This window comes from Varanus komodoensis, unplaced genomic scaffold (genome assembly GCF_004798865.1).
Source record: "Varanus komodoensis strain SLA01 unplaced genomic scaffold, ASM479886v1 scaffold23, whole genome shotgun sequence".
Classification (NCBI taxonomy): Eukaryota; Metazoa; Chordata; class Lepidosauria; order Squamata; family Varanidae; genus Varanus; species Varanus komodoensis.
The window spans coordinates 17,309,468-17,330,322 of NW_025335627.1; the positions used below are offsets into that span (position 1 = coordinate 17,309,468).

The window sequence follows — 20,855 nt, forward strand, 5'->3', positions numbered from 1 at the left end:
GATGCAGTATAAATATCTGTGTTACAGAAATTATCAAATTGGTTCTCTATTTAAATAAAATACTTTATTTAATTCAAAGGCACTGATTCAATTTAGAGATTAACTAAGCAAGTATGAGCCTGGTGCCCTCAAGAAGTTTTAGACTAGAATTACTATAATTCCCAAGCAGTATGACCAATGTTAAGGGACTGTTGGAGTTGTAGACTAACACATCTAAAGAACACTGAGTTGTTGGCCCCAAAACTACAGGTTAACAAGCTTACACCCAGGTTTAATATCAAATTATTTAAGAGAGACATAAACATTTTCTCTAAAACAACTGATTTAAATGAAATGATAAAACCCATTAATTTTACAGAATCTACACCCAGAAATCATTTTAAAAACAATCTTAGGGCTTCTAAAATCATTTTATCCACCCTAAAATACAGTTAAAGTCAGCCCATGCAAAAGCCTTCAGAACTTGTAAGTCCAACCATTTTTTCATATTATTTTCACAGTACCAACTTCTTCCTATGTCTGGACATGAGTTAATACCAAGCTTGCAATTTCAGAACAGTGTGAATTACAATCTAATTAATCAGGCTCACATGCCAGCCACTGTTCTAGATTCTTCAGGAACTGATGATTTATAAACAACAGGTTTAAAAAGTGCTCACCTGTTCTTTATGTGATAGTATATTGCTAATGTAACACTGTGGGGAGAGGGGGGAAAAAATCATTTCATTGTAAGTGGTTGTACAAAATCCATCTTGACACAAGATTGCTGTTAGGGATAAAAACAGATTTTTATAACCAAATCTATATTAGAAACATATAATTTCTTTCTCTCTCTTTCCTAAGACCCATTTTTACCTAATGTTCCATTTGTAATTTTTAACGTTCACCTAACGTTCCATTTGTAAATTTTAAAAGTACATTTTAAAACTTTCTTCTATGCAACATCCACATTAATACAAGATTAACTGAAGTAAGATTCAAAACATTTATAGCACTAAGCAACTAGATCACAGCAGTCTAAAGGCTTAATATAGATGCACAGTTGGCCCTCCACATTTGAGAGGGTTAGGGGCAAAAGACCCCCACGAAAGTGGAGAAACCATTAATATAGCTAGCCTGCTTCCCATACCTTAATACTGTTGGCCATATGTGCACTGGACTGTTTCCTCTCTCTCCCTTGGTCTGATTCAGCAGATCAGGTCAGATTAGATTTCTCCTCTTCTTCAATTACTACATTCTTATGTTCTTATTCCCTGTTTCCCTTTCACTCACTAGCACTTCCTCTTTGCACCAAGGAAATGCCAGACAGATTTCCCTCTCTGGATGGGTGGGGCAAGAAGGCATGCTTTGCAGGCCTTCCCTCTTCCCTTTCGCTTCCTCTCTGTCTATGGAAAGAGGTCTATTTTCCTGCAGAAGGTCACACAACTCCAAAAAACCCTCCTGTTTAATTATAGATGGTAAACTTGTGAATAATCAAATCTGTGAAAGTAAAATCCACGAAAGTCAAGTTTCGACTGTACTATTGCATAAAAAATGACCAGTGAAATTACTCTAGGCAGATGGGGCCAGAGGCCATCAATGGCATACCAGAATAGCACTGTTTGTTGAGAGTGAATAAAGGCTGATATAACCCCACTGACAAGCTAGGGTACAATCCTCTAGTAACATATGCTTTCTTGCTATGTCTGAAAGCATAGCATTCACTCCACCTCTTCCAATTACAAACAACTGGGTTATGATCTAGATCACCCTTCCCAACCTGGTACCTTCCAGAAGTTTTGGACGACAACCCTCCATCAGCCCCAACCAGCATGGCCACAGGTCAGAACAGTTTGGAACTGCAGTCCAAAACATCTGGAGAGTGCTAGGCAGGGCCTGTTCCATACCCATTCCAATCTGAGAATATTAACACTCATAGTTCATCCACAGTTTGCCAAAGCTGTGCTTTCCAGAATACAATTTGGGGAAAGGGATTAATATAAAATGCCACACCTATAAATGGGTTAAATCTATTTCCAAGGAATTATCCGTTAAGCAGCTTGCCCTGTAAGGGTGGTGGCACTCTTAAACAAAGCTCTTTATGATTCACGGCATGCAAATAGGCATGCGGTATAATATAATGACTTTTACATTTGTGGGGGGAGGGGAACCACATGCTACTAACTGATACCAAAGCCTAAAAACACTTGTATGTATACAAATTCTACACAACAAATAAGTCAATTTACCAAATACTGGGCTTTACTTTGTATTCAGAATTAATTACACAAGTTTTACTGTCTCAAGTGCTGCAGGATTTTATCAGCTATGGTTACAGTAATGCTCAATGCAAGGATAATGGGGCTTATTCCTTGTATATAAAAATGCACTTTGCCCCAATTTTCTGCTTTTTAACTTGAAACTAGTTTCACAATTTTAGCCAAGAATGGACTACTTTAAGATAAGCATTTAAATTTATAAGTCAACTTTATGATACATATTTCTAGTAACAGGAATCAGGGTGCTTTGGTATTGCAAGCCTGCACAGGTTGATAAACTGGATGCAACTGATACCAAAGATACCAGAAACGAAGTACATATGAATTAACTTTAGAGGATTCTGGAATCAAATAGGTAAGCACTAATCTGATGCCACTAGATGGCAGGCCAACATCAGAGGCAGTGATTACTAATTCAATCTGCAGTGCACATTTCACACTATAGCCAAGTCAGCATAAAACTGTTGCATTTAGCTAGATGTCCTCCTCTTGTACTGCCAGGTTTGGGGATGGAAAAAATTCCAGGGCATATGGATGAATAACTTCTAGATTTCATGAGCAGAATGGAAGCTCCTCTACGGCCTCACCATGAGGCCTCAAAATGGGCTGGGCAGTGGCTAAGGATACTCTAGAGGAGATGCTGCAGGGGAAGAGGAGGTCCCATCACCTCACATACTGCAAGTCACTCATGGTCCACTGGCATTCACCCCCAGATCCTGTGGTACTTACCATTTTATTGTGCTCCTAAGATTAGGCTGGCTGACTGTGCTGTCATCTATAAATATTGTTGAACATGAACTGTATTTTTTTGTAAGCTGCCCTGGGGAAACCTGCAAGCAGAAAAAAGATTTTATTTGTATTTCATTTTATATACTACAGTTGAAGCTAAAGCTCTCTGGGCCGCTAACAACAAGGTTTCTGAACTGCTCTTTCTGGGTTTCATCAACAAATACATGCAATGCATGTGACTTCTCTCTCAGATGATGAATACAATGTTATTCCACAAAATAAAGGAATGCTAGGGATAAATGTTTAAACAGGTAACCTGTCAACCAATACAAATACCAGCAGAGTTCAAAAGTTAGCATCTGGGACAATGACTACAGATACCTACACATTCCTGCAAGATTTTAGGCACAGAGGTGCACACCTTGCATTTCTCCAGTCCTGGTTCTGTAAGCAGCTATTTCCTGTATACAGCTACTGACTAACTGGTGACAGTGGCATATGCAAAGATATGGGCACAACTTCCAAAAGGGGCAATGATCAAATGCTGGAGACTGAACTCAGTACCAGGAAATGCAAGGCCAAATATAGATACTTGTTCACAGACACATTGTGAGTTTGATGTTGTTTCCATTCCATTAAGGCAGCTGGTGTGGGGGAGAGAGTGCTGATCAGAAGCAGAATTGTAGCACAGGGGAAAAGAAGTTTAACTTTTCCCTGTAGTGCCATTTTCTAATCCCAAATCCGCCAAAGCAGGTATCTGCCTCTGAACACGCAACTGCAGCAAATTTGGGAGTATTGTCAGAAGGAAAAAAGCACATCAGTAAAGTATGTATGTATGTATGTATGTATGTATGTATTTAGAAAATTTCTATGCCGCCCCATTCGCCGAAGCCTTACCCCAATCCCAATTCACCACCCACTTATAGCTGCCATTTTAGAAGGGAGCAAAACCAAGCCTAGCTTGGCCCTCACTTCAAGCCAAGAGGAGAAGAATATAATCACTGAGGCAGAGAGAGGCTACACTCTTTGGTCAAGTTCTGGAAAGACATTTCAGAGTTTCAGGACTACAGGTATTTTCCTCATTTTAAATCAATGTGAAACCAGGCCAAATACTGAGAAAGGAGATGAAACACAGCAGGAGCACAACTATACTACATAGCCACCTGCTACCCTATTGTGCACAGGGAGTTCTTAGCTATGGGCACTTAAATGTCATCCTTCAAACAAGCAGTTCTGAGAACTAGTGTGGAAGTTGCTGGCAGGGATCAGCTCACACAGCCTTGCTGGGTATTTTTGTTAGCTTTTTACTCAAATCACCCTGGACTTTTTAACTATACAAAGCAAGAGTACATTCCCAGGCTCCTTCAGCAGGTAAGGCATAAATAACACATGAAGTGATCCAGAACATGGGAGTTTTATTCAGCTAAGTTGTGTTTTACACATTCCGACTAGGATCCACCTAGCTTAGCATTCTTTGCAAGGATCCAGCAGCCAGCCGATACTAGGCAGTCTGCTGGAAATCGAATGTTCTGCCTAGCTGTGCGTTAACAATCATCCACTCCTATTCTACCTTGGCAGCAAAATATGCTTGAAAGACTGGAAGTGGAAGTACACATGAATCACTCTAACAAGACTGGCAGGCAGAAGTCATGGAAGTGGCAGGCTGAAGTGATATGATATCACTTACCCCATTAATCCTAGGTGACACTGTCCTTTAGCTACCATTAAAGCAGAGAGTAGTGCTCCTTCCTATCATAGCATCAGCCATGTAGAATAATTTCCCACTCACTTATTAAAAATATATTTACAGTTGAAACATTAATCTTCTATTTCAGTAATGAAGATAATGTAATTCTCCAAGACACTATGCAGCAGCCAACCATTTGACTGTGCTGAAAGGAGAGGATTTTAAAAAGATATGGTAACCTTATTTTACTATGTAGTACATGGTTTAATCATTCCAACCACGAACTCTACCCACTATGTAATCTTAAAAGTTTTAAAATCCATATAAGCAAGCACAGATCATTTTTACCTTTCATATATGGAGTCCTGTCTAACCATACAAATAAAAAAGGGAAAAAAACTCTCCGGGTGAAAGTCTAGCTGTGTCTCCTTAAGCCACTTTCACTTCCATTCAGCAGTGAGGTTAAAAATTATTTTCCTAATGAACAAAAGAAGGCATGAACCTGCCAGAATTAAACACTTAAATCTCATTGGGCTGAAGCCAACACTGTAATTCTGCTAACAGAACTGCTTCTGTCAGTGGAATGGGGAGATTTGCCCTCCCCTATGGCCCTTTGCACACCCTCAAAATCTACTTGGGGCAGGAGGGAACTCTTCAGAACAATTATTCAGATAGCACAAAGGGCTGCCTGGGGTGGAAGTAGCAGGGAGGGAGAGAAGGTCAAAGTCCCACAGAATTTCTAATGGTGCAACCTTGAATTTAGCCCATTAATTTTTAAGGAGGATATTTTAATTAATCCAGCAAAGTAAAAAGTGAAATCCTAAGATTTTTGCTGCCATTTCTTTCTTTCTTTTTTTTTAAATATTAGGTGACTAGTAGTTGTCACAGCTCTTGTATCTATTATATGTACTTACATGGTTGATGTGGTTGCTTTTCCTCTTCTCTCTCACTAAAAAGGGAGAAAATCTCTATCAATGAATGCTCTAATGTCTAAATAGACTGTATTTTAAAATATAGTATCTGCTTAGTTGCTTGCAGTTGCTCCTCTCATCCAGACACTGAAACCTGACAATGCTACTTGGCAACAGTTAAAATGGACAATAGCTCCTTTTTAAGTTGGACACAGTCTGTCAGTTCCTTTGTGAGTGAGCTTCACTTCATGTTGTCTTTCTGGAAGTCTAACTGCACCATGAATGCAAGAAGATATTCCACAGAATAAGTGCTCCTCAATTTAATACAACCAGTTTGTTGTTGTTGTTGTTGTTGTTGTTGTTGTTGTTGTTGTTGTTGTTGTTGTATTAAGGCGGCAAGGGGAGGGTGTAACTGCAGTAGTTCATCCTATGGATACAAGCATCCCCCAACTAAAAATCACTAACTCATTCTATACTCTTATTATGCAAAAACTTTTGAAAGAGTTATCATTAATGTTGGCCTGAGGAAAAGGGAGGTAAATATGTTACATACCATAAGGAAGAAAGAGGTGGGTTAAAATTTCAGCAGGAAGCACCATCATCAGACATTATACTGCTAGTTTGAGATAATCCAAGCTAAACTAAAAATTGTATACAATTAGGAGCGTATGACTACAACAAGTGTTGTTAGGAGTAGTTACTGAGCTTCAAGCTGCATGGTAAACAGTGTTTCTCAAGAAAAGCCTCTAAGTAGATTTTTCTTCAAAGCTTGGTCATAAGACAACCATCTCCTGCCAAATTCTCATGTAAGGAATGTAATAATTCCTAGGGGGATTGTTAAGAATATATTAAAAGAATATTTTAGTATCTTTGTCAAAACCACAATGGAAAATGCTCTGAAGAGTGAGTAAAACTGTAGATGCAAGCAATATTTTTACAGAAGGAGAAAGAACAAACCTCTCAGTTAAGATCTAAATACCCACTCCCCCACCCTGCTTTAAGAGAACAAAAGTTAGCTTACCATCTGTTTGGGATTTACTCAAGAAAATTGTGCTTGCTCTAGGATGGTCAGATGGATTTGATTCCAATGCTAAATCTGAAAGAAAGGACGCAAAGTTATGTTTTACTCAGGTTTGACCTTATTTTGGGAAGCACAAATACAGAAGAAAATCTTCAAGTCTTGCCAAAGCACCACTCACCTACCTCAAACATCCTAGCCAAGCAAACTGATTCCTGTGACATTCCATACCACACTTTTTCATAGACATAATTAGTATCTAGACAGCCTATGTTGCATGTGAAAACACTTCATAAATTGATATCAGAATCTGTAAAGCAGCTTTGTACAGGGAGCTGAAAATGCTTCTGGGTTTGAATTTGCCCCATTCTATTAATCTCCAGGCTCTACTTTAGTCACAATCTGTATAGACATTTTGATTATCAACATGTTTAATCAGGGCTGTACAAGCACTTTTGAATTAATGCTTATAATGATTAGTCCTTATCATGCTTATAGTTCACACTGCCATACTAGGAAAGGCATTTCAAAATAGACTATAACAGTTTCCAAAGCATCTAATAGTTCAACTTTAATTTAATGTTCCATACTAAGAAGGAAAACAGCTTGAATTATACCAAACCTTTAAATAAAGACTCTGGTAATTAATGGAAAACTGTAGATCTCATCTACAAGAAGTCTCCAAGAATTTGAGAAAGATGTTTACAAACACGCAGCACCTAAGTTTGAATGGAAAAGATGCCATGCTGTCACAGATGGCTCACCAAAAGGATTTATAGTTAAGAGACATGAGTAATCAGAAACTTGTTAATACAGGAGCCACTGTGATTTTGTCCACCTGCAGTTTGCAAAAAAATGCTTTCTGTGTTATGAGATCATCTCAGGGAAGGATTACTTTAACCCAACTTTTAAAAAACATATATAAAATGAGCAAACTAAAGTCCCATTGTTTTCCACTCCGTTGCCTTCTCTCCACTCCACTATAAACCATACCAGTACACATAGGAAGGTGTGTATGTGCTATAGTGCCACAGGGACCCACACTTTGGACTGGACTTCTGACATATTTGCCAAAAAGTTGGCCACAGAATGACTTAAGCTATATATACACTGGGTTCATTCATACTTTAACAGTAATTTTACAAATAAGCTTCAATGAAAAGGATCAAATGCCCTGCGCATTAATACAATACATTGTAGTGCACTGCACAGGAAACTGAAGGGATGTGGCCCAAATTTCTGTCAAGAGGGAACAGTTGTTCTGAGGAATATAAATTGCAGACATACTGTTATGTCTGTAGACTGCTGGCAGTGACAACTCAGGCCACAAGGCAGTCCCCTGCCACCCCCCCCCCCCCCCCCACGGGCAGGGCATTGTTTCTTTCTTTAGCATACAAGTACAACCACCCTTGCATAATGTTAAGCTTCAGTTCAATACACCTACCAGCAGATGAATGAATGAGACTGTAACCTTACTCTCATGTATGCAGAAAAATCAGCCTCGCCCTTAGTGAAGTCAAGCAGTCCTGTTCCATGAAGCTCAACATTAACAATGATGCCATGGAAGTGTGTATCAAAAATACTAATGTTTTACTAAAAGTTATGAAATGCATGCCATAAAGTCAACTAGTTCATAAAAGCTGCAATCTAATGAAAGTAATACATATTATGCAGTATATTTCTCATGAAGCACAACCTATTTGTATAGTCCTTTGAAAGAGGAAAAGTGCATACAATTAATCTAAAGGTAAAGAGAATAGGGAGGACCAGAGATCTCTTCAAGAAAATTGGAGATATGAAGGAAACATTTCATGCAAAGATGGGCATGATAAAGGACCAAAATGGCAGGGACCTAACAGAGGCAGAAGAGATTAAGAAGAGGTGGCAAGATTACACAGAGGAACTATACAAGAAAGAGCTTAATGTCCCTGATAACCACAATGGGGTGGTCACTGACCTCGAGCCTGGAATGTGAAGTCAAATGGACCTTAGGAAGTCTCAGCAACAACGTTGGTTGGCGGATCGGGCTTTGGAGAGGGTGGATTTGACCTGGTCCTGAATGGGGTTGCACTCCCTCTTAGGGACAAGGTCCGCAGCTTAGGAGTACTCCTCGAGCCAGAGCTTTCATTGGAAGCTCAGGGTGACAGCGGTGGCGAGGAGCGCTTTCCTTCAGCTTCGGCTGATTAATCAGCTGCACCCCTACCTGGAGTATGACTGCCTGGCGACGGTGACACACGCGCTGGTGACTTCCCGCCTTGACTTCTGTAACGCGCTTTATGTGGGGCTTCCCTTGAAGACGGTCCAGATACTTCAATTGGTTCAAAATAGAGCTGCCAGGTTGCTGACAGGGACAGGGCGTTATGTTCACATGACTCCAGTCCTCCGACAGCTTCACTGGCTTCCCATTGAAGTCCGGGCCCAATTCAAGGTGTTGGTGATGACCTATAAAGCCCTAAACGGCTTGGGACCTGGTTACCTGAAGGAGCGCTTACATCCATATATGCCCGACCGCCCCTTGAGATCTGCGGGAGAGGCCCTTCTCCGGGAACCCTCCGTGAAAGAAATTAGGAGGGTATGTACTCGGAGGAGGGCTTTCTCTGCGGTGGCGCCCAATCTATGGAATGCGCTCCCCAAAGAGGTCCGCCTGGCGCCGTCGTTATTTGTTTTTCGGCGCCAGGTGAAGACCTTTTTATTTAAACATCATTTTAATTGTTAACAATATTTACTTATTTATCTGGCCAGGGTGACTTCTTTTCTTTTCTTTTCTTTTCTTTTCTTTTCTTTTCTTTTCTTTTCTAACTTTTCTTTTATAACTTCTTTTATATCATTTATATTTATTTTATATTATTAATTTTAATTTTATATTGTTATTTTTGTATTGTATTGTATTTTATTGTGTTGTAAGCTGCCCCGAGGCTTCGGCAAGGGGCGGCATAGAAATGTTCTAATAATAATAATAAAAAATAATGGTGGAGGTGATAGTATTCCAGCTGAGCTATTCAAAATCTTAAAAGATGATGCAGTAAAAGTGCTACACTCAATATGCCAGCAAATTTGGAAAACTCAAGAGTGGCCACAGGATTGGAAAAGGTCAGTTTACATACCAATCCCAAAGAAAGGCAATGCCAAAGAATGTTCAAACTACCACACCATTGCACTCATTTCACATGCTAGCAAAGTTATGCTCAAAATCCTACAAGCTAGGTTCCAGCAGTATGTGGACAGAGAACTTCCAGAAGTACAGGCAGGATTTCGAAGAGGCAGAGAAACTAGAGATCAAATTGCCAACATACGCTGGATCATGGAGAAAGCTAGGGAGTTCCAGAAAAACATCTACTTCTGCTTCATTCACTATGCTAAAGCCTTTGATTGTGTGGATCACAACAAAATGTGGCAAGTTCTTAAAGAGATGGGAGTACCAGACCATCTCATTTGTCTCTTGAGAAACCTATATGCGAGTCAAGAAGCAGCAGTGAAAACTGGACATAGAACCACTGATTGGTTCAAAATTGAGAAAGGAGTTTGGCAAGGCTGTATACTGTCGCCCTGCCTATTTAACTTATATGGATGCTGTGAGCCGCCCCGAGGCTTTGTTGCAATGGGAGCGGCATAGAAATGTTTTAAATAAAACAAATAAATAAATAAATAAATATGCAGAGCACATCATGAGAAAGGTGGGGCTAGATGACTCACCAGTTGGAATTAAGATTAAGAAATATCAACAATCTCAGATATGCAGATGATACCACTCTCATGGCAGAAAGTGAAGAGGAACTAAAGAGCCTCTCGATGCGGGTGAAGGAGGAGAGTGCAAAAGTTGGCTTGAAACTCAACATTAAGAAAACTAAGATCATGGCATCCGGTCCTATCACTTCCTGGCAAATAGATGGGGAAGAAATGGAGGTAGTGACAGATTTTATTTTCCTGGGCTCCAAGATCACCACAGACGGGGACTGCAGCCAAGAAATTAAAAGACGCTTGCTCCTGGGGAGGTAAGCTATGGCAAATCTAGACAGCATACTAAAAAGCAGAGACATCATCCTGCCAACAAAAGTGCGTGTAGTTGAGGCTATGGTTTTCCCAGTTGCAATGTATGGCTGTGAAAGCTGGACCATAAGGAAGGCTGAGAGCTGAAGAACTGAGGCCTTTGAATTGTTGTGCTGGAGAAGACTCCTGTGAGTCCCTTGGACTGCAAGGCTATCAAACTGGTCAGTCCTAGAGGAGATCAACCCTAACTGCTCTTTAGAAGGCCAGATACTGAAGATGAAACTCAAATACTCTGGCCACCTAATGAGAAGGAAGGACTCACTGAAGAGCCTAATGCTGGGAACAACTGACGGCAAAAGAAGAAGGGGATGGCAGAGAATGAGGTAGCTGGATGGAGTCACTGAAACAGTCGGCATGAGCTTAAGTGGTCTCCTGGGGATGGTGGAGGACAGGAAGGCCTGGAGGAATGTTTTGCATGGGGTTGCGATGGGTCAGACATGACTTCACGACTAACAACAGAAGAAAAGTTATGGTTGTAGCAGGAGCAACCTGGCTAAGACATAGTTGGCCAGAGTTAGGAGACCTGCTTATTCAGAGTACACAGCAGGGCTGAATTAATATATATTAGCTGAACAAACTCAGTTCATTTATAACTGTCCCTTCTGTTTTCCCTGGACCAGAGGACAAGTAATCTGACATCCCTGCCAGTCACAATGCTATTCCTGGACTACACCCCATTCCTACTCATATTCAGCTTTTGCATGAGGAAGACTCTTCCAAAACCATGCATCAGTGCTTCAACATCAAAATCTTACATGATTTAGAAAGTCAGTATTTATCTTCTCTTTATAAGCAGTTTGCTATGCATGTTGTTTCTAAAGACTATAATTCAGAGGTTTCTGTACTAAGTGCTGTGTACACAGTGGACTTTCTGCTCCACCTGATTTCCAACTAGCTCTGTTTTGGGGGTTGAAGAAGCTGTGCATAACAGTTCTTGTGCACACAAAGAATTTGGAGCAAATTTTGTAACTTCTTACAGTAAGGTGAAATCAACTTCCAATAAAGATTTAAAATATTGCTTTACTCTTTATAGCAACAGAAGCAACCACTGTACTAGGCTGCACACGCATTTTGATGCAGACATATACAAGTCATTACCAGGGCATGTCTACCACCAGGTGAGTGTGCACAGGACTGCAGCCTAAATCAACTTAGTTGAATTTCCTCCTTTGACAATCATTCCAGCACTGACAGATTACTCCAGCATCCATAGCAAACAAGGTCACTGAATTTTAAAAGTACAAATAACAATGAAATGACTATTTTTCAGCATGTTTCGTCATCTACATAGAACTTTAGAAGATGGATGGATGAAATGATAGGTCCATGCTGCTCCTGCATCATGAGATCTGGATATGGAAATAGTAGCTAACAAAGTGCAAGCGGTGTATCAAACTTTGCATTAGAATGGGTGTGACTGTGAGGAAATTACTGAGTAACTAAAAGTTTAGTAACAAAAAAAGCTAAATTGCAAGGTAGTGCTATTTACTTTAAATTATAATAAAACTCATGAGAGAAAAATTGCTTATCGCGATTCACTTGAATCACTTCTGCAAAACTAATGCTGATTGTTTTTTTTTTTTTGTCCAGTCTCTGCATTTCTTTGAGAAATACAGAAGTTAACTGTTTACAGAAGAAGTTAACTCTTTCCATTTCGGCCTTCTGTACATAAGTAAGGAGACAAAGAAAGATCATATGCTTGAAGCAGAGGGTTCACAAGTCTACTTGGTATGGTGCATGTCCCTTCCCACACTGATGGGTGCAACAGGCTTTCCCTCCCTGCCCCACTGAGATAAGTTTACCAGTTGGTGATGTGCACTGAACTCAATCATTCCTTAGAAATGCCAAAATGAGCTTCCTACATGAGCCACTGCTGTTCACCACCAAAACACATCTCAAGCTCCTCCAAGCCTGCCCTATATAGGCAGGTTGTGTGTGTGCGTGAATGCAGAGTGGCACAGAACAGTGGCTCATGCAATGAGCAGCACCAGTGCATGCTAGTATGGCACGAGACAATAACAAAGGGTTAAATTCTACACTTCTACTTCTAACCACCTGATTGCTCTCACAAAGACAGAATTAGAGAGAAAACAAGCAAGCACTGTCTGGGAGAAAAAACTGTGTTATTAAATATGACACAATGAATCAATTAATGTATTTAGTATTGTAGAAAGTTTTAACTATTTTAAAAATATCAACTACAGAGAACAGTGTAGCTTTCCATCTCAGGAAAAAACTTGTTTGGCTCCATAATTGCCCCCTTCCTTACTTCTGGAAAATTCTGGGCTCTTGGCCCACAATCCAGCACATCCAATTCTGTGCTGGATTGTGTGTCTTGTCTTCAACAAAGTGATCTTACCTTGTGAACAGAACCAAACAAAAATCTACTAGCTTAACAATCACCTCCTTTGTTTCTAAGCAGATAGAATTCTGTAGTGTAAAAGGAATGTGAACTGCATTTGGATTATGCTCCTAGGTCATATGAAGTCTTTATTTCATTGAAACAAGTGGTTTAACTACTATAGCAACTAAGTACTGCACATGATTGATCAGGAAATATAAGTTTTCAACAATGGGAAAATTGATTTAAATCAGCCTCCCCCAACCTGGTGGCCTTCAGGGTCATTTGGACCATAACTCCCAAAATTCCCATCCAGCAGGGCCAATGACTGGGAATTCTGGGTGTTGCAGCCCAAACATATCTGGAAGGCACAAGGTTGGGGAAGGCTGATTTAAATTAGCCTCTTTCCTTGGTGATTTAAAATCAGATTTAAATTAATCCATCCTATCACTGAGTACAAGCTGTTTGTGCACACCTAACTGAACAGCTTTGACTTTCCAGAAATAGGATCTAGTAGCTTCATAGCAGAATGGGATACCTTCCGCTTGGAGCACTGACTTTACAACTCACAGAGGAAATGTCTATTAAATCTATAATGTTTGGTTCATAGATTGGATTTGGATGACATGACAACTGTGTCCACTGTGAGTGCAGGGAAACAGTGAGCAAGCAATTTGGCAAGAGTGGCAAAATTACCTTGCTACTCTTGCTAGGCAACCAGGGCCACTGACAGCAGCAGCTGCTTCAGTAAATGCCCAGACAGCACTTTTGAGTGACAACTGCAGGTTGGGTCTCCCCACTCCTAAGAGTCCTTTTGTGTTCACCACCCCACTTATGGCAGTAGTCAGTTTTGACAGCTTCCTTTTAAAATGGGGTTTTGACATAGCTAAAGAGGGTTGAGAGGGACATATATGCGCCCCCACACATATGTGCATACATATGTACACGCAGATGTATCTCCCTATCAAAAACCCAGCTTGGCTCTGTCAAAACCCTCATTTTAAAAGGAAGCTGTCAAAACTCCATGTTCCCCTAAGAAGGGTAGATTACACTTTTCCACCTAGAATCTGGGAAAAGGGTGGAAAAGTGCAAATACACTGAAAAGAGGATCTAGCCATGATCTACTAGTGAATAAAGATCGTATGTGGCTTTGGTTTTTTCAACAGCTCATTTTTTGACAGCTGTCAAGATAGTGCAAAGTACAAAACAAACCTCTTTGCACAAACAGCCCACACTGAGTAGACATACGGAATGTGTTGTTCATAACATGCAGACTCATCCATACAAATGCATGATCTGACAGAAAAGCATATTACCTATGATGTATTTACAATGCTTGACCTCATATTTTCTTCATAGATGATGAAGAAAGGCAGGTTCTAACTCAGGTGTGGACAAAAGAGATCTTTTGGACTTCAGCTTTAAGAAATACCTTCCAACATGGCTAATGGCCAAGTATGCTGGGAGTTAAAAGTCCAAAACATGTGGAGTTCTTTCTGTGCCCTAGAATGGTACTTGTCTGGCACCAAAAAGAATAGTGTAAATGCTAAGCAAAGCTCCTTTTGGAAGGCATTCCAGAAAAAGGGCACTATATCTGAGAAGGTCCTCTCCTGAAATCACCCAACCAACATTCTTCAGCATCTAGAAGAAAGCCTGTGAAGATGGCCTACGGTTTCAAAGCAGGTGCATATAAGATGTTCCTTAAAGATATTGTACAATAAATCATTCAGAAATGACAATAACATTCTGAATTGGGGCTCAGAAATGGTCTGGAAGCCAACACAGCTGATATGTACCGGCATCATATTAACCAGTCCCTTAGCAACCTAGCAGCTCTATTTTGAAGTTTCTGAGCCACCTTCAAAGGTACCTCCACATGAAACCCATTGCTGTAATCCAACAAGGAAGTTATCAGAGCATGGATAACTGTTACCAGGCTAACTCTGTTCAGATAGGGTTGCCAACTGGTATATGCTGATAAAAGGCTTCCTAGGCACAAAAAACATCTATGTCCCCAGTAATGATAGATGCAGGAACACCGAGAAATGGTGCAGCTGGTATTTCAGGAGGAGTGCAGCTCCATCATATTAGGTTGAACAACCACTTAACAGGTTGTATGAACCACCTATTTACACTAGCTTTGTCCTGTCTGGATTGAACTTCAGGGCATACACTGCCTCTCATGAGTTAGTTAACTAGGAAATGAAAGCTGAGTGTCATCTATAAATCTCAGACTTTAGCCCAAATCTCAGAATAACCTCTCCAAGTGGTTGTATGCAGATGTTACATAGTACTGAGGATAAAATTAAGTTCTGCAAGAATAATAGCCATAAAATAAAGTAATCCCCCTGCACTACCTTCTAGAAATGACCACCCAAGCAGGAATGGTACTTCTCTAAAATGGTGCCCCATTTCAGACAACTAATCCAGAAGGATATTATGGATGATGGTGCTGAAAGCTGCTGAGAGGCCCAAGACAGGCCAAAGCTCCATAAATAATCACCATGCCTTCTGAACCCTTTGGAGGTAACTTTGAAGTGTTCCATTCACCTTTCCTTTCTCTGTCATAATACTGTTTCATAGGTTCATACGTTTGTGAATTTTAATGTTAGAATTACACAACAAAGGAAATGCTTTCCTATGGCTAAAATACTATACCACAGTTCTTACTGTTCATTTATATGAATGTTTTTATTGCTGCCACTTTTAGGATGTGTTTCATCTGTTTTCCTACAATTACTGTGGCACCTAAAAAGTTTTTACTTTAATTTTTACTCTGCAGAGTTTTCTACAGTCCTGAATATTATTGGTGACTATGTTTTGTTCCGTTAAGTACCCTTTATAGGGACATACAGAATTCTTACTATTCTCTTGTTTCTGGAATGAAACATAATCCACATAATCCAATCTTGAGTGAGAAACCTGCATGGAACAAAAGCTGGGTGGAGGTGGGTTGCTGAAACTTTAGTGCTGGAACTCAACTTCCTGTTGGTTTGAATACAGCTTGCCTTTGTCCAGTCATAACGGTGTCATACTTTGTTCAGCCTTCAGAATCCCCTTGTTCCACCACCCTTTTCCTTCCTTCTGATAAATACATAGAAAATACAGTGTTTACGTCACTCAGACTTCTCCTGATAACCATAATTTTTCCTCAAGTGTAGCAGTTTGTGGAACAATCCTCATAACCAGATATGACTTATAGCTATGCAGGGATGACGGGCGCGATCACGGTTGTGATGCGGAGGCGGGGAGATGGCAGGGCTCGTGTTTGGGGTGTGTGTGGGGGGGAGATGGCCGCGATCTTTGTTGTTGTCACTTTGCTTCACCTTTTTTCTTATTAAAAAAAATAGTTACAGAACGGATTAACCTTATTTACATTGAACCTTATGGGGAAATTTAACTTGGCTCACAACCAATTTGGGTCACAACCGGAGTCCTGGAACAGATTAAGTTCATGAGCAAAGGTACCACTGTATACTAAGTTTGTATACCAAGAAATACATGTTGAATCTAAACTTCATCATCCTTACAGAAGAACCAATGAAACCAATGGGGATGAGTTTGGTCATGACTTACATATCCCTTTGATTTCAGTGGAGTCTACTCTAAGCAGAACTAAGTTAGGATCCAACCCTCTTAATTTCTGGGACATGTCTATGCTGTACACATTTGAGATGGAATATAACTGTTTATTTGGAAAATTTATGCTGCTTAAATGTCACCAGGAGGTGTCCAGATCCATTGGTTGAGATGTGAAGCCCTTTTTCACACAGCTGCACAACTTCAATTCAGTTCAAATATGCATTGTCAGAGTAATAACATCTACACAAAGATAATATGGGAAAGATCACTCCCTAAAATTATTCACCAGTGATGTTCAGATTACTGCCATAGAGCAAGGTTTAATCTTGTGCCCCATGCCAAGGGCCAGGTCACGTTACATAGCTAAAAAAATGTGTAAATATTCAAGTGATATTAATGCAACATATACTGAATCATGAAGAACAAATGCTAACCCTGAAGCTGGATTTCAACTCTCCAGAAGACTGCTTGGGGAATGGGAAGAACAAATGATCATAACCCAGAGCTTGTGTGTTCTGGGTGCAATTAAGAGTTGCTGCCTTCTTTCCTAAATAGTCTCAAATGGAAAGGAGGGCTATTTAAGAAACAGCATACAATCTCAATTAAAAAGATGATAAATAGTCGCTGCTGCTTAGAAAGACACAACACATAGCTAGCTGCTAGCTATGTTTGAATTAAAAGGGAATGGGCAAACATCCAACAATGTTAGCCATATTAACTCCTCTCACAGTGGTCTTAAGAGGGAAGGGGCTGAGGCCACTCTGGTTCTCCTGCACTTTGTTAACTGCCAAATGAACAGCAAGGCATAACACAGGCAAAGAGTTTATGGACATCCTTCTCCATGTTTTCATTTTTTGACAGGCATTTTTATAACCAGTATTTCACATCTGCAGACTCATGCCCATTTTCTTCCAAAACCAGTTAGCTTACTTTCCCATTAACTTTGAAACACTTCATTTTGGTACCATTTCACACCCCTGCTTCACTAGGAATTAAACTATCTCTTCTCAGTTTTAGACTTATGCTGAAAAGACAATGTAGCTGCCCTCACATTAATTCAAGCTTTCAAAGAGAACCTGTAACCCAACTACTTAAAACAGCAGCAAGTTACTAACTGACCTTGCAGCAGTAATTTAATGGCAAATTACCACTGCTCAATTGCAAACCACAGAGAAATATGAGGCCACACAGCAGTAGAGACAACAGTGAAGTGTCAGTGCCAATGCATTCAATCATGGGGTTCACAGAACATGCTAAGCCACTGAGGGAGTGGCTTAGTGTGTTGTCTGAACCCCCTTACTTGCTGAAGGAGGGTTTGTTAAGTCACTCCAGGGTGACTCATATACCATCCCAACTAACCATGGGGGGGGGTTAGGAACCCCTCTGTGGTTTAGCATGTCATCTGAATGCAGATGACATATTAAGCCATAGTCTAGCCAAAAGGCTAAAGAGCTTCTTAGAGGATCAAAAAAGGGTGCTTTGTCATTGATTTTTCCTGTACTCCTGCTGATATGAGGGGGAAATTGGGACTCCTTGTGAACAGGCTGCTCTCCTTCCAGCAGTGGCAGCAGCATGGGGGAAAAGCCTCCAGGTTCCACTGAGTGCCACCTTCTCAACACTTCCGCTGGGGCTTGGCAATACAATACACTGTGGAGGAGAAACTAGCTGCTTGGTCTCATTTCCTTGAAGGGATGCAAGGCCAAGTAGCTGGATCCCACCCACCATTGTATGCAGGAACAAGTCACTCTGCACCTCCAACTCCATTTCCCTGAATGGGGAGGGGGCACAGGGAGGAAGCCTCTCCTAACATCTCATCACCAGTGCAGCTAGTGCTCATTGCCACCCCTGCTGATTGAGAGGGGCAGCTTGTCCTTTCTTGTCTTTCTGCCAAGCCAACACTCTGTGAGTGCCAGCTCTGCCAGGCAAGGAGGGCACAAGCCTCCCAGTGCAAGATAGTTCATGCTTCCTGCATGAGCAAGTACCTCCCCTCTCCTATACCAGTCAGCATGATGGCTAAGAGGTGCTCTTCCTCTGCCTCCTTTCCAAAAGAGGAGACTCACACGGACAGCACGGGCAGGGGCACAGGGCAGGGAAGTGTTCACTTTTGGCAGATGTCAGCTCAAGCCCCCTCAGTGCTCTTGCAGTGTTCCCTAGGATACCTCAACGATGGATTCAGAAAGAAAGATTGGGAAGTGCTGCCTGAGGACCCCTGCTGTGCCTGATCATTAGTGGGGCACAGCTAAGACTCCCAGGCAATTTTAAACCTGGATGGCTATATACCTACCCTTGAATTAAAGCATCATCTTGACCAAGCTAATATAAAATAGAAAATTACAGTAGAACAATAGATCAATACTAGCATCTCTTGCTCAGATGGGTGGGAAGGAGCACACTGATTCCCATACTATAAAGGATTGTTCTCATTCAGTTTGATCAACTTGGTCTACGATTTCTTTTTCTATAAATGAGTGACTTTCTTTTTCATAACGTGCATATTTGCAGATGTTTCAGCTTATGGTGCTAATCTTACTAATGGGAGCACAGCTGAGCTAACTAGACCCCCCTCCTTACAGCAATGTTAGCATTCTCTTGCACACAACGGCAAACATCACGTGTCATCCCTCAGCAGAGGGTGGGGAATAAGTCGTGCGTTCCTGCTGTGCAACTGGCCCTCCTGAATAACACTGGATGACTTCCAGAATAACGGAAGTTACAGCCACGGTACAAACCGTGCAGTGCTTTAAGCAAGAGGTATGCACTTATTTCTCGTGTGTAACGTGCAGGAAGACAGATTCCTAAAGCAGTATGCAAAAAATATTTAATTTTACACCGGAGGAAGTCAGCTGGAGAAGGGGAAAAGGAGACACTCCCACTTCCCGTTCCACAGTCCCACTCGCGGCAGCCACAGGGGCGGCGCATCAGCCGCAGCACCTCACTCACCATCCGGGAATTCGCGGTCACTGATGTGCTGCAGGTGGGGGCCGCCCCCGCCAGGATCCGAGTCCCCCGATTCAGCCTCAGTGGTCTCCCGATAGGCGCCGCCTCTCCGCTCGAGCCCCACGGCCGCTGGTCTGGCTCCCACGCCGCCGCCACCGCCGCCCGCCGCCGCCCCCAGCGCAGACCTGCGGGCCCGGCCGAGCTTGGGGCTGGCGCCGGGAGAGATGCAGCAGGTGACGGTGTTTCCCATGTCGGCACAGAGAAACGGCCGTCTTCGGCGGTGGGCTCAGGACGGGCTATACAGGGCCGCGGCAACGGCGACACCAGCTTCGCCTCATGGTCACGCCGCCTCCGGCTTCCCTCACTCGGCTCTGGTCCTCAGAGCGAGCACAGAAGCCGAGCTGCAAAAGGAAACACCACCTTCCCAATGGGCCTGCCGCTTCTGCGCTCTCGTTCCGGCGCCGCTCGCCAATCACAGGCCGCGCATTACGCCCCCACGTGATCCCCAGCGCCGTATCATTCCAGTACGAAGGGGGACAAGCCCAGTGGTGCCACCCGAAGCCACGTGACAGGCCGCGGCCGAAACCGGAAAGGGCCACGCCCATGCATTTCTTCATAGGAGAGTAAACAGAGATACACAATCACTTAGAGATGCACACATGCGAAGAAGAAAATAACTTCAGCATGGCACAGTCTATGTTTTCCATGGGTATACAATGGCTGTGACAGCTCTGCCCCTTGTTTGTTCTGCACAGAAAATCCTCCGTAGTTTGCCTAAAGCTAAGTGTCTCCTCCTTCATGGATCACTGCCTTGTCGTGCGAAGGGGCTTATGTCACTCAATGAAGCTATGGGCTATGCGATGCAGGGCCACCCAAGACGGACAGGTCATAGCAGAGAGCTCTGACAAAACATGATCCGCTGGAGAAGGAAATGGGAACCCACTCCAGAAGCTTTGCCATGAAAACCCCATGGACAGTACCAAAAGGCAAAAAGATATGATGCCGAAAGATGAGCCCCTCAGGTCGGAAGGTGTCCAATATGCTACTGGGGAAGAGCAGAGGGCTAGTACTAGTAGCGCCAGAAAGAATGAAGCGACTGGGTCAAAGCCGAAAGGACACTCAGTTGCAGATGTATCTAGTGGTGAAAGGAGAGTCCGATGCTGTAAAGATCTATACTCCATAGGAACCTGGAATGTAAGATCCGTGAATCAAGGCAAGCTGGATGTGGTCAAACAAGAGATGACAAGACTGAACATCGACATCTTCGGAATCAGTGAACTAAAATGGACGGGAATGGGTGAATTTAATTCAGATGACCATCAGGCATATTATTGCGGGCAAGAAT

General features: G+C 41.9%; 1 protein-coding gene across 5 annotated transcripts in view; it reads right to left on the bottom strand.

Moving 5' to 3' along the window:
* Window positions 1-19,950, bottom strand: part of CCNYL1 (cyclin Y like 1) — a 39,370-nt gene extending 19,420 nt beyond the window's left edge. For 2 of the 5 annotated variants that reach the window (XM_044431857.1, XM_044431855.1), the window contains exons 1-5: window positions 19,514-19,950; window positions 6,607-6,681; window positions 5,589-5,623; window positions 2,988-3,088; window positions 660-695 (exon numbers count right to left, since the gene is read on the bottom strand). In XM_044431857.1, coding sequence (XP_044287792.1) covers window positions 660-695; window positions 2,988-3,088; window positions 5,589-5,623; window positions 6,607-6,681; window positions 19,514-19,760 — 494 coding nt within the window. In that variant the 5' untranslated portion in view covers window positions 19,761-19,950. The remainder of the gene's footprint in view (window positions 1-659; window positions 696-2,987; window positions 3,089-5,588; window positions 5,624-6,606; window positions 6,682-19,513) is intronic. The other 3 variants (XM_044431858.1, XM_044431856.1, XM_044431859.1) reach the window with 2 other exon arrangements.
* Between the last annotated feature and the right edge of the window lie 905 nt (window positions 19,951-20,855).